This window comes from Dromiciops gliroides, chromosome 3 (assembly GCF_019393635.1).
Source record: "Dromiciops gliroides isolate mDroGli1 chromosome 3, mDroGli1.pri, whole genome shotgun sequence".
Lineage (NCBI taxonomy): Eukaryota > Metazoa > Chordata > Mammalia > Microbiotheria > Microbiotheriidae > Dromiciops > Dromiciops gliroides.
This window is the reverse complement of record NC_057863.1, coordinates 545,603,230-545,616,690: the sequence shown is the minus strand read 5'-3', so window position 1 is coordinate 545,616,690 and position 13,461 is coordinate 545,603,230. Positions and strand designations below refer to the sequence as shown.

The 13,461-nt window shown below is 45.6% G+C and overlaps 1 protein-coding gene across 1 annotated transcript in view; it reads left to right on the top strand.

The window, feature by feature from the left end:
• The window catches only part of XRRA1 (X-ray radiation resistance associated 1), a 122,317-nt gene extending 116,236 nt beyond the window's left edge, over window positions 1-6,081 (top strand). Inside the window, exons 15-19 of the mRNA XM_043997609.1 lie at window positions 149-400; window positions 1,649-1,838; window positions 4,406-4,521; window positions 4,969-5,074; window positions 5,825-6,081. Coding sequence (XP_043853544.1) covers window positions 149-400; window positions 1,649-1,838; window positions 4,406-4,521; window positions 4,969-5,074; window positions 5,825-6,081 — 921 coding nt within the window. The remainder of the gene's footprint in view (window positions 1-148; window positions 401-1,648; window positions 1,839-4,405; window positions 4,522-4,968; window positions 5,075-5,824) is intronic.
• Window positions 6,082-13,461: the final 7,380 nt, after the last annotated feature.

The window sequence follows — 13,461 nt, the reverse complement described above, 5'->3', positions numbered from 1 at the left end:
CACGTGCTAACCATTAAGATGGGGACAGTAGTTCTGGTGCCATATTCATCCCAGATCAGATCAAATGAGATGAAAGAAAGTGCTTTGTAACTATCAAGTGACTCTTATTATGGGGGTGGGGGGTGTTGTGGGGTACCTTCTGTGACAGGTGAGAAGCCAGATTCCGAAGGTACCAAAGGCTCCTATCATACTAGAGCTGCCAACCCAGGAAGTGCTGGATACACAAGCCCCAGCCATGTCTAGGAGGACCCTCACCCCTCTCCCACCCATCCATTCCTCAACATCCACCATCTTCACCAAAGAGGGCTCTCTGAAGACAGAAACATCCAATGAGATGACTGGTTCTGAGATGGGCTCGGATGATGACATGAAGAGCATAGAATCCTTCTTCATGACCCAGGTGCTTCTGCTTATGACTTCTGTTTTCTGTTTCAGCAGTTCCCATGCCTGGCCAGACCCTGCCTCTGAGAGAGCCAGCATGCAGCCCAGTGGCAGAAAGATCACTGCCCGTGGAGTCAGATCCTGCTTCTTATTAGTGGCGCCCTAGGACCTCTCTAGGCCTCAGTTTCCTCCCCTGTATAATGAAGGAACTGGGTTACAGCAGTCAGCAGATTGATGCTGCCCACAGCAGATTCTGGCCAGGGGGCATTTTTGTGCCATCCACAGGCTAAGGATTTCCTTTTTTACATTTTAAAATATTTTAAAACTTTATTTTGAGATGTAAAAGTCAATTCTTAGCTACCCAGAGGAAGCTAAGGCACACAGGCAGTCCAACAAGCTGTTGACCTTTAGGTCCCTTCAACTCAAAGTCCTGTTATACTAATATAATTTTTTGCAACCTTCCTACTGTAGACACACCTTCTATTATTAGATCTATCTATTAACTTCTTAAGCCGAGGAGCATAACAAGCCAAGTTCACCTTCCTTCTTCCTGCGTTTGCCACTCCACCCCCGTTGTCCAGTTCCTGGGAGCCACCTCCCAAGCTTCTCGAGAACCACTAGGCTGAACCTGCAGGGGATTCAGAGGCCACAGTGAGGCCACTGTGGAGGATTGGGCTGTTTTATTGGCCTGTAGGATTTCTGGATGCTGCTTCATGAGATGGGGAAATCAGGGAATGGCAAAGACATGGTCACTGAGGCCTAATAGTGCAGGCCATGTCTGGGGATATCAAGTCCTCCAGAATGTGAGGGGGACCAGGAGGAGATAAGGCATAAGAGAAAGTTGATTAGGGAAGGCCCTGAATGCCAAGTTGAAGAGTGAAAAGGGAAGATCTTTGTTCAATAGACCATGGGAGCTACTAAAGGGTTTAGAAAATTTTTTATACTCATTCCGTCCCTCTCCTCATCTTCACCCCCCAACCTCTCTAGAATTCCTAGAACGGGAAACAGAAAAGCTGGAAAATCCCTTAGAAATGATCTAGTCCTAGTCTCTCATTTTACAAATGGAAAGGAGAGAGGGGAGATCAGTTAGTAAGTGGCAGAACCAAGACTTGAACATGGATCCTCTGACTCCAAATGCAGAGATCTTTCTGCTGTGCCACACTTTCTTTCTGGGTCCCTCCCCAGTGGGTTCCCAAAGGGAGCTCCAGGAAGGAGTCTGGGGCTGTGTGAGGGCCCTTGGAGCTGATGTTCCATCCACCACCTCAAGGTGTCCCAGGTACAGAGAACTCCGAGGAGCCACAAGGAAATCAAGTCATCAGAGGGGAACAGGAGCATGAAGGACAAGGAAAGAGAGGCAAAGAAGCCAAGGAAACCAAGCACCCCCATCCCAGAGAAGTTCAAAGGTTATAAGGAACTGATCCATACAAAGCCTGACCCCAGCTTCGTGGAGCCTGTCGGTGAGATACTGGGGTGGATTGTCATTTCCTTCTCCAGCCCATTTTACAAATGAGGCAACTGAGGCAAACAGGGTTAGGTGACTTGCCCAGAGTCATACAGCTAGTAATTATCTGAGGCCAGACTAGCACTCATAAAGATGAGTCTTTCTGGCCCAGCACTCTATCCACTGCACCAGCTAGCTGACCCTCCTCTCCACAATAGGCTCACGGTATTAAAAGCTAGAAGAGGATTTTAGGAATAATCCCCCAATCCATCCCCATTATACAGGTGAGAAACTTGAAGATTAAGAAATGGGAGATGACTTAAGGGGGATCCTAGGATCCTCTGTCAATCATAGACCAATCCTCTTTTAGTTGTAAATAAAGAAACCGAGACCAAGAGGGGAAGGGACCTGCCAGGGTCACACCAGAAGGTGAACAGAGCTAACCTAGGTTCTCCAGCTGGAAATGCTGCCTTCTCTGGGAAGCCATCTTGTATTTGTCAAGTCAGAGACAAAGAGTCATGACTTATTAAGCACCTACTATGTGCAGGGATAGTGTAGAGAGGTAGGAAGAACCCTGGGCTTGGCATCAAGAGGCCTGGATTCTAGTCCCACCTTGTCAATGGAGCATTGCCCTGGTTCTCCACAAACCTTAAGTACAGGAGAAAGGTGGATGCTCTTGGCTCTGATACGAATTTGTTGGGTAATTGTGGCTAAATCACTTGGCCTCAATGAACCTCAGTTTCTTCATCTATAAAAGTAGCATTCAGGGCAACTAGGTGGCGCAGTGGATAAAGCACCGGCCCTGGAGTCAGGAGGACCTGACTTCAGACACTTGACGCTTACTAGCTATGTGACCCTGGGCCTCACCCACAAGACAAAAAAAAATTTTTTTTAAAGTAGCGTTCTCTTCCTCATAGGGTTGTCATGAGAAAAAGTCCTTTGTAAACCTTAAAAGGCTTGAGATGTGTGTGTTTCCAATAATAATAAGTAGGCTAGCATTTATATGACACTGTAGGACTTGTAAAGAGCTTCACAAATATCATCTTATTTGGTCCTCACAAATCAGGGAGTTAAGGGCTCCCATCAAATCTATTTTACCAATGGGGAAACTAAGGTGAATGGGTTAAGTGACTCATCCAGGGTCACACAGCTAGTAAGTGCCTCAGACCACTCAGGAACATGGGGATTCCTACCCCCAGGGCCAGCACTCTACTCACTCTTCCACTAGCTGAATGATTATTACTGAGACTCTTCTGTAGGTGGGCCTGGTATAAGGGGATTTTATATTGCTATACTCTCCAATTGGATGACTGTTTTGAACTAGGGTGCTCTCCAGTTGGTCTGCTGAAACAATATTGGCAGGAGCATCAGAGCTGTGGTCACCCATTGGTCTGACAATAAGCTGCCCCCCCCATCCTTCCACTCTGAACTTTATACTTGGACTTCTTAATGTTAGAGCCATCATAGATTTTCGGGGGGGAAGGTGGAAGTTAGGCTGCCTTTGTACCCACATAGGTATTTAAGAGTTTATTTAATGTTCTACTCTGGTGAACTCCAGCTTCCCTGCTGTAATGGAGAGGCATTTGGCATGGATAATCTTGAATGTAGCTCAGGCCACCCCCAATTATGGACCCCTGACAGTGACCCCAAATTCAAAGCACACGTGGGTTCAACATCCACTCAAAACCAATCAATCAGTTCATCTGTAAGCATTCGCTTAGCGACTACTATGCGCCAAGGACCGTGCTGAGCACTACACAAAGAAAGGAAAAGGAAAAAGACAGTCCTTGTTCTTATGGAGTTCAGAGTCTAACAGAGGGGAAGGGAGACAACATGCAAACTATGTACAAATAGGTTCTCTACAAGATAAATTGGACATAATCAACAGAGAGAAGACACAAGCAGTAAGGGGAATCAGGAGAGGCTTCCCATTGAAGGTGGGATTTTAGCTGGGACTTTAAGGGATCCAGGGAAGCCAGAGGGGGAAATGAGGAGGGGGAGAATTCCAAGCACAGGGGACAATTGGATAAAATGAACAGTTAGGGAATGAAGTACCAAGAGTACAGAAGGCCTTTGTCACTGGATCGAATAGTACATGGGAGTAGGGGAAGTATAAAAAAGCACAGGAAAGGTAGGCTGGGGGCCAGGCATTGAAGGGCTCAGAACACTAAACAGATTTCATATTTGGCCCTGGAGGTAACAGGGAGTCAGTGAAGTTTATTGAATAAGGGGGTGATCATGTCCCTTTGAGCTTTAGGAAGATAACTGGACAACTGTGGTGGATGAGTGGGATGGAGAATGGATTGGAGTGGGGAGAGACTTGAGGCTGGCAGACCCCCCCCCCCCCAGCAGGCTGTTGTAAGAATCTAGGTGTGAGATGCTGAGGTTCTGCACCAGGATGGTGGCAGTGTCAGAGGAGAGAAGGGGGCATATGTGAGAGATGTGGCAAAGGTGGAACAGACAGGCCTTGGGAACAGATTGGCTATGGGGTGGTGAGAGAGTGAGGAGTTGAGGACAATGTCTGGGTTTTGAGCATGAGGGGACGGGTCCAGGAGCTAAGTGAGCACATCCTTTTGGCCCTAGGGATCCATCAGAACGTCAGGGCCCTGTACAATATGCTCAAGCATCCGCTGGTCTATCGCTCCTCTAAGGCCAAGCTTGATGCTTTCCAGAATCCCTACTGCCCCAAGGAAAAGCAGGTAAATGGGCTACAGGGTTCCTTTGGCTAAGAAAAGAAGCAGGCCTCTTCTGCCCCTCCAACTCCCCTGGACATCCCTCTCTCTAGAACTTTCCTTTCCCCTTCCCTCAGTTCCAGGGGTCTCCTCTATGTCCCTTTATTTCCCTTACAACCTTGGGTTCTCCCCATTCCCTCCTTCCACTTTGCATGTCTCTTCCCTTCATTCCAGGGTCTCTGCTTATCCTCCAATCCGGGAGACTTTCTCCCCCAGAGGTAACCAGGGACACCATCTAGTTTCCTATAAGGGTGCTGACTGATGTTCGCGAGCCCACAACCTCCTCTCGGTGGACTGGCTTGTTTTACCTCTAGCACTCAGGCCAGGGGATGCACTTTGGGAGGGAACTCTGGGCCAGCCATGGGGTGGGGATATGCCTCAGCTAACATATCACTGCCTTCTCCCAACATACAGGTCCCTCGGAGTAAAATTCCTGCCCCTCGGAAGACCCGAGCACAGTTACTGGAGGAAATCTTATATCAAATGAGGAACCCCCAGCAAATAGTGGACAGTCCACTGAGTATGTCTTTCCCTGCCCCTCCCCCAATGGCTTCCATGACTCCAGTCCCAGAAGTACCTTAGTGGTGTCCATAGGAGAGGGAGCAGGGAGGATGGAGGACTATATAGCTCCAAAGAATAAATTAGGGACCCCCAAGTGGAACTGCTGCTGATCCATTATGGGACAGAAGGGGAGAAGAGTCGTAAGAATGGTTTGGGAATGGAAGACTCCACAGCAAACAAACAGTGCCTACATTTTCCCTGTTCAAAAGGCCATAGAGGCTGAAGCCCTTGTAAGAACAGGCAGCCTACATCCCGCACCCCCCCACCCCCACCCCAAACACACACACAGATCCACATGCCTCATCTGGGATTAGGGAGATTATTTTCCCCCTGATCTTGAGAAGAGGGAGGTCTGGAGGCTAGGGAGTGGAGAAGAGGATGAAGAAATGATGTTGGGTGAGGAGAGAAGAGCTAGATCCCTGAGGAATGCTTATTGGATCTTTGAAACGACCTAGTCCTGGGATGAAAAAAGGCTCGAGCTGGAAGGGGCTTTAGAAATCACCTAGTCCAACCTGCTTATTTTACCAATGAGGAAACTGACTCATCTGAGAGAAAGTGACTCATCTGTGGTCCCAGAGCAAGTTAGTGGGGAAGTGAGGCCCAGAAAAAGTATTACCCTGTGGAAACTTTCCAGACTAGGGGCATCGTCACCAGGGATGCTCAGGGCCAGGTACATAAACCATGGAGAGGTGTCCTTTTCTGTTGCCAGGCTCTGTTCTTCGGAAGCGAGCTGAGCGCAGGCTGGAGGATCAGAAGCAGTATCAGGAGGCCCAGCGCCTGCTGAAGGAGTTCAAGGCCAGGTACAAGAGAGTGGTGAGGAGCTCCCTGAAGGAAGTCTTTGATAAACCTGCTAACTATGAAGAATTGGAAAGGATAGACGACTGTCAGAGGCTGTTGGAAATCCAGGGTTTTCTGCAAGAGTGTGAGGACGAAGAGGAGGACGTGGAGCACAAGGACTATGTTTAGACCTTCTCAGGGGCCGCCCACCTGCTCACCTCTCTCTGGGGTCTTGCCCCTCCCAGGTCAGTTCTCCCAGGACTGTGGTCTGAGAGGCATCTGCAGGTCCCTGGCAAGCTATTGGGTGGGTATGGGGGGTGGGAAGAGAGTGGGTCCAACTTACCAGGTGAGGTTTGGTTTTGCAGAAGACCCAGTGACCCTACCCACCCAGGGCTTACCTTTAGGGCCAGGGTCACTGATTAGGGTACTGCTCACACCTACCAGCTGCAATAAACACCCCACATTGCTCACATTTGGATTCTGTTCTTTTATAGGCTCATAGAAATCCCCACTCATCACCTCTGATATCTCTTTAGGACTTACAGGGGACTCCAAGCTCTTGAAAGCTTTGCTGTGTGTGTGGGGGTGGGGTGGGGTGCAGGAGCTCTGGAATATCCAACCAACCTGTAGACTTCAAATGGGATTATAGACTTTAGAGCTAGAAGGGATCCTGTAAGTCTTCTAGGCTAACTCTTTACAAATGAGGAGGTTGAAACCTGAAAGAGAGATGAAGTGAGTTTTCTAAGGACACACAAGTAGGAAAAGGTAGAATTGAGATTCACACCAGTCTTCAGCCTCCAAATCTAGGGTTCTTTCTCCTTTGCCACAAGTATGGGGCTACTGATGTATATGGCATAAGAAAACCAGCCAAGCTAAATGTAAGGCGGCTCATCTCCAGAGGATTGGCAACCAGAGAATCTGTATTTTTTACCATAACCCATGGAAGTCTACTAAAGTGTGGGAAGGGGTCAGGGCCTATCAGTGGAAAGAAGGAACCACATCCACAGCATCATAGACCTTTCAGAGTCCCATTGTTTAGAATTCTAGAGCTCAAAGAAACCTCAAAAAGTCTAGCCACTCCAGTTACTCCCAAGCAGAAGTCAATCAATTCACTTGCCTCTCTACCTGTCCTCTTCAAATGTAGTCCCAGTTCTGCCAATGACTTGCCATGTGACTGTGGCCAAGTCCCTTCTCCTCCTTGGGCTTCAATCTCTCATATAAAATGGTCGTTCTAAGAGACTATCAGCTTTGGCCTTCTGGCGTTTTGATTAGCTTATTTATTATTTATTTATTATTATTTATTAGCTTATTTTCCCAGGACCTCTTGACCTGTACCTTCAAACAGCTGAGCTAGCCACCTGCAGACCAAGAGAAACTCTTGTTGGGCCATAGGCATTCCAGCTAGAGGAAAGACTAGGCTTCTTTGGGGGGTGGGCAAGGAACCTTCTTGACGTCTCCCATAGAAAGAATGTCACAAATGATGATTAGGTTCCCGATAACAACAAGAACAACATTTATTAACTAACATTTCTATAGCAGTTACTATGTACCAGGCACTGTGCTACATGCTTTACAACTATCGTCTTATCTAATCCTTACAACCACCCCGGGAGGTAGATGCTATTATTTTGTGGTTAACCTTTAAAATCCCACAATGTAACTGAAAAATAGTTACAACATTAGGGAGGAAATAGAATTTTGAAGGCTAGCCAGAGAACCTAACAACCTTTAATTTATTCCTAATCTTAAAGAATGAATGATTTTTTTTTTTGGTGAGGCAATTGGGGTTAAGTGACTCACCCAGAGTCACACAGCTAGTAAGTGTCTGTGTCTGAGGCCAGATTTGAACTCAGATACTCATTGACTCCAGGGCCGGAGCTCTATCCATTGCACCACCTGGCTGCCCCAGAATGAATGAATTTTAGGGACACAACAGAATCACCCGTACTCATATAGAGTCACAGAATGTCAGAGCTAAAACAGACCTTATTGAAATCATCCTTTAGAGAAGAGGGAACTGTGGTTCACACAAGAGAACTGAGCCTCCTGAGGTCACACACCTGTGTCAGTGACAATGTCAAAATTGGAAGCCAGATCTTCTGACTCTAGTGCTCCTTTCTACTCCACCACAAAGACTCAGGCTAAGCAAATCTGGGCCAGACAGGCTTAGCACTTGAGTGAGTACCATTTTGGTGAATGTAGCAAAATGGATTCCAACTTTCCCTGCCTGGCCAAGACAGTAAGGGCAGCAAGGAGGGGCCTTTGGGGGCTCTGGTATAGAAGTCAAAGGAGTGTCTGAGCTGTCAGGGCTCTCCTGGTCATCAGGAACAGTCACCACTGAGGGTAGAAGGGGTGGGCCTCCAAGTATGCCCAGGTGGGTCTGGAGAGGTCTTACAATGGTGGGAAGGAAGAGGATGGCTAGGACTAAACCTGATATATCCAACAGGTCAGCCTCTGGTCAGACCTCCAAAGCTCCAAGCAGAAATCCCAGGGACCTTAGGCAAGTAACCCATATGGTCTTAGCGTGTCAGCTACAGGCCCACTCACAGGCTGGCAGTTCCCTGGCAGTCTTCCCCCAGATCCCCAAACCCAACTCCAGAGAATACAAATCAGGAGTTACAAACCTCGGGCTGCAGAAACACCAGTAATGATCATGTGGAGCCGGGAGCTAAGGGCCAAAGGCTGCAGGTTATCCACTGTCTCATTACATGGCATGAAGGTTTGTTTTTTTCTCCAAGTCTTGCCCAAGAAGAACAAGCAGATACTTGACTACACCCATCGTCTTCCTGAGTTTCCTTCCAGCTGGATATTCAGTTTGTTCACCTGACCCATATGCAGCAAAGCTTTTGACCTTCCCGGTCACCCTTCTCCGGATCCCCTCTAGCTTATCCACAAGGCCTTTGTCAACATCTTAAGTCAAATGTGGTGTCCAAAATGGAACAGAACCCTTCAGGAGTGTTCCAACTATGGCAGAAGGCAGTGTTGTTCTTCGCCATTCTAGTCCCAGGGCTTCTGCCTCTCTTAATGTAACTTAAAACTATATTCGCGTCTTTGGCTTGCACATCACAATGGCAACTTCTGTTGAGCTTTCAGGCTTCTAAAATAGTCAAATCTTTTTTTCAGATGAACTGCTACCTAACCCTGCTTCCCCCCATCTCCTACTTTGAAGATGATTTGTTTATCCCTGTTAAATTCCCTCTTGTTAAACTAAACACAGTGTTCCACTAGCTATCCCTTCTACTTTGGTGTCACAAGAATGTGATTTATGCCTTTATCCTTTGATAAACAGTGTTAAATAACAAATGGGCAAGGCCAATGTCCCTGGGCAAAGTTTATATTGAACTGATCATAAGTGCTCCTTGGGTGTAGCCCATTCAACCTATTCTAACTCCCTTACCTGTCCCCCTGTCTAGCACCTTTCCAACTTGTCCATAAAAATAGCATGAGGGACACTGTTATTTCCTAAGATCTAGCCAATCTACAGGATGCCCTTGATTTACCAGCGTACCAACTTTGTCAAGAAAGAAAATCAGGTTAGTCTGGTATCACATGTTCTTAATGAAGCAGTGATAGCTCTTTGTGATCACAGTTCCCCTTTCTAGATATTCACTAACCATCTCTTTAATAATATATCCTAGAATTTTGCCAGAAATTAGCATCAAGTTTACTGGCTAGATGTCTGTGAGATAGTTTTCTTGTTTAAAAATAAGGGTAGCATTTGTCTCTCTTCCATTAGCTCTTCAGCTCTACATGATCTTTCAAAAATCACTGACAAGGGATGGCTCAACAATCTCATATACCAGTTCTTCCAGCACCCTAGGATTTAGTGTGGCCAAAGGAGATGAGGAGATACTGCCACACAGACAGTCACACTAGGGGCCAAGAGGGATGCTCTGAGAAACCATGCTAGGCTATAGGGCAGGCTATCGGAGTCATCCATCAGAATCACGGAGTAGGCAACTGGGTTTGCTGAAACCTCTTGGACTACTGAGACTGAGGCTGGGCATTCCTCATGCTTTTCCTCCTCCCTCCTCTGCTTTTTCCATGAGAGAAGCATGCATCTTTGAAGCTCTGTTCCTCAAGAGTTTATTTGCTTTCTATTCATTCCCTTTTACTTTCTTAAAGCCAGTTTTCTAAGATAAATGTGGTTAACCACACTGTATTACTAATCTATATGTTTCATTACTCAAATGCAGCAAAGGAGAATGGGGATAGAGAGAACACCTGATATATGAAAGGGAAGGAGGACAGAGACAGAGACAGAGACAGAGACAGAGATAGAGACAGAGAGAAGAGAGACAGAGATAGATAGAGAGACAGACATAGAAAGACAGAGAGACAGAGACAGAGACATGAAGGGAGAGGGAGAAGTGGGGAGGGGAGAAGAATTATGGGATAGGAAAGAGGGAAAGAAGGGTGAAGGAGAAGATGAAAAAGGGTAATGCTGCCCACAAGGCTGGGGGGGCGGGTCGGAAATGACTAGGCTAGCACTGCTAGCATAACACTGGGCAGCTAGGCGGCATAGTGGATAAAACTAATGATGATGATGAAAATAATGACATAATAATAAACAATTAGCACTTACATAGCAATTTAAGGTTTGTGAAGTGCTTTATATATGTTAACTTGATAAACCACTGAGCTTAAGAGTCCTTACAGACATGGGTTTATTATCTTGTTTCAAATACTTATCAGCTGTGTGACCATAGGCAATTAATTTCTCTCAGTCTCAGTTTTACCTCATCCATAAAATGGGGAGAATAATGCCGGCTTATTCTTAGCAATACAATGATTGAAGATAATCCCAAAGGACTAATGAGAAAGAACTGATATTGATTGAATACAGGCTGAAGCATGCTGTTTTTCACTTTCTTTCATTCTTTTTTCTTTTATTCAAGTGTTCTTGTATAAAATGACTAGTATGGAAATGGTTTACATGATTGCACATGTATAACCTAATATTATCTGACTTACCATCTCAGGGAGGAGGAAGGGGAGGGATGGATAGAATTTGGAACTCAAAACTTTAAAAAAATGTTAAAAATTGTTTTAACATGTGATGAGGGAAAATGAAAAAATATATATATACATTAAAAATAAGATAAAAAAGAATAATAGCAGCTATTTCACAGGATTGCTGTGAGAGTCAAATGAGATAACATATGTTAAATGCTTTGGAAAAGTCAAAGTACTATATAAATATATGCTAACATCAGTACCACACTGCTGAATTAGTATTCATCCCCAGGCTCAACTAATTTTGAGCTAAATCTCTATTGACCCTGTTCTTTCTCACATTTATATTCATCTTCTATTACCTGCCCTTCTTTCCACCTTCTTTAGGCTTTTCTCAAAAGGTCTCTTTTTTGTTTGTTTGTTTCAATATCTTATTTTTGAGTTTCATAACCCTTCGGGTCCAACTTCCCCTGAAGAATTTGAGGCCATGGAATCCTATCCATCCTTTCTTTGAACTCTGAAATCTACTCACCTCAAAGCTAGGGTGCCAGACTACCCGGTTTTCATTTTCTACTCTATAACAAACTCTTAATTTGCAGTGGGAATTTCATCACCAAATTTCCCTCCTCCAATCCCGGATTATTGGATTTCTTCACATAAGTCTATGTTAATAGAGAATGCCTCTTTAGCGTATATGTGTGTGTGTGCATATTTGTGCCTATCCAGTAACCTCTGAATAAAGTCAATTCTTCCAGATCCACCTTCACAGAATCACGTATTTTCAGAGTTGCTGGGGTGGGGTCCTGCCATCCAACCCTTGCTTGAACAAAAATCCTTTCTAGGACACCCAGCCAGGGCTCCTTTGATTTTCCTCCCTTCTACTTTGGGATGGTTCTGGTAGGAAATTCTTCCTGGCATCCAGTCCAAATGTGTCTCTTTGCAATCTCTGCCCTCTTGAGGCCCAAGAGAACATGTCACCGGAGGTTGGTTCCATGATCAACATTCCCAATTCCTCCACTGATCCTCCCAGAAGCCAAAGGCCTGTGGCCACCCTGCTTGCCCTCCTCTGGATACTTTGCAGCTCATCTATGTCCTTCCTCAAATGGGACTCCTAGAACTGAACACAACATGCCAGATTCCAGTAACAGACCCCACTAAGTCTCAGTGATTGTTCCTGTGAAGTCGAATTTGACATAGCTTGTGTATTTGCATATATACAACCATGGTGATTAAAAAAAACAACAACAAACACCCTCTAGTTTCAAGCTCCATAAATCTTGTCTGACAGGCTCAATTTGTTCTAAATATAACCCCTCCTCCAGCCTTTGCTGGAATCTTCCATCCTCCATGACTGACATTGACAGGGAGAAGGGAAAAGGATAGATATCATTTGGCTATCTCCCTTCCTATGACGTCAGAGGTGGGCAACCAATAAGACAGGACTGCCCAAGAACCTGTCAGAAGATGCAGGCCTCACACACAAACCAAATGGGGAAAGTGACCAAAAAAATTGCATGACATGGAAATTCCAAGTTGGGGCAGCATTCTCTCAGGATCATCATGACCCACTTCCTCCTACTGTTACCCAAAGAACTTCCTATCCAAGTTGCTGCAGCTTCCCTGGATCTCTCCTCCATTGCCCCTGCACACCCCTGTATGTCTCCTGACCTTGTGTTTCCCCTCAGGTGAGTTAAAATCTACCTGTAATAAAGGCCTGTCACTTGGCCCATTACTAGTTGATCTTCTTTTATGAAAGTCTCTAAATCTCAAATCAGCCACAACATACTGGGACACAATTCAGTACTAGAAGTGAGGTTTATTTTGCAAAAGGTCTGATGTGCCTGCCTTTCCTATCCTTCTTCTTTGTCCCCACCTTTCTCCAGTGCCCCCTAGCATGGATGCCATTCTCTTTATTTTTCCCTTCCTCCTAAGTCTCTCTGCTTTCTTTTTTCTCTCTGTCCCTCCCTCTCACTTTTCCCACTTAGGTGCCCTTTCTCCACTTGCAATTCTGTGGCATTTCACAAAGAAAAAGTAGCACGGTATTATGGGGAAATAGGTCAGGGTTTGGGATAGGGGTTTGTAAGTAGGGAACATCATTTTGAAATGTGAAAAGCAGCTGAATTGTCCTGGAAGTGAGTGGAAGAATTTAAAAGACTGAGGGTACCAGGAGCAAATGCGGGAAGAAGCCCCCTCCTCCCCCCCTACAAAAAGTTGTTTTTGCAAATACAAAGACGCGGCAAATACATAGCCTTGGTACTATGTCCATTATAAACTTGACATTTTTGTGACATATGATTTGAGAAATGGATGGCCTAACTTAATGTTGACTTCAGATGCTATTTTGCCCTCCCTGCATGAAGAACTATATGTGGGGGCAGCTAGGCGGCACAGTGGATAGAGCACTGGCCCTGGAGTCAGGAGGACCTGAGTTCAAATTCGGCCTCGGACACTTGACACTTAATAGCTGTGACACCTTGGGCAAGTCATGTAACCCCAATTGCCTCACCAAAAATTTTTTTAAAAGAACTATATGCAGAAGATAGATTCCGGTATTGTGTTGTTTTGTTTTCTTTGACCCTTGGTTTTCTGTTGGATTGAATATTTCTGTAGCAT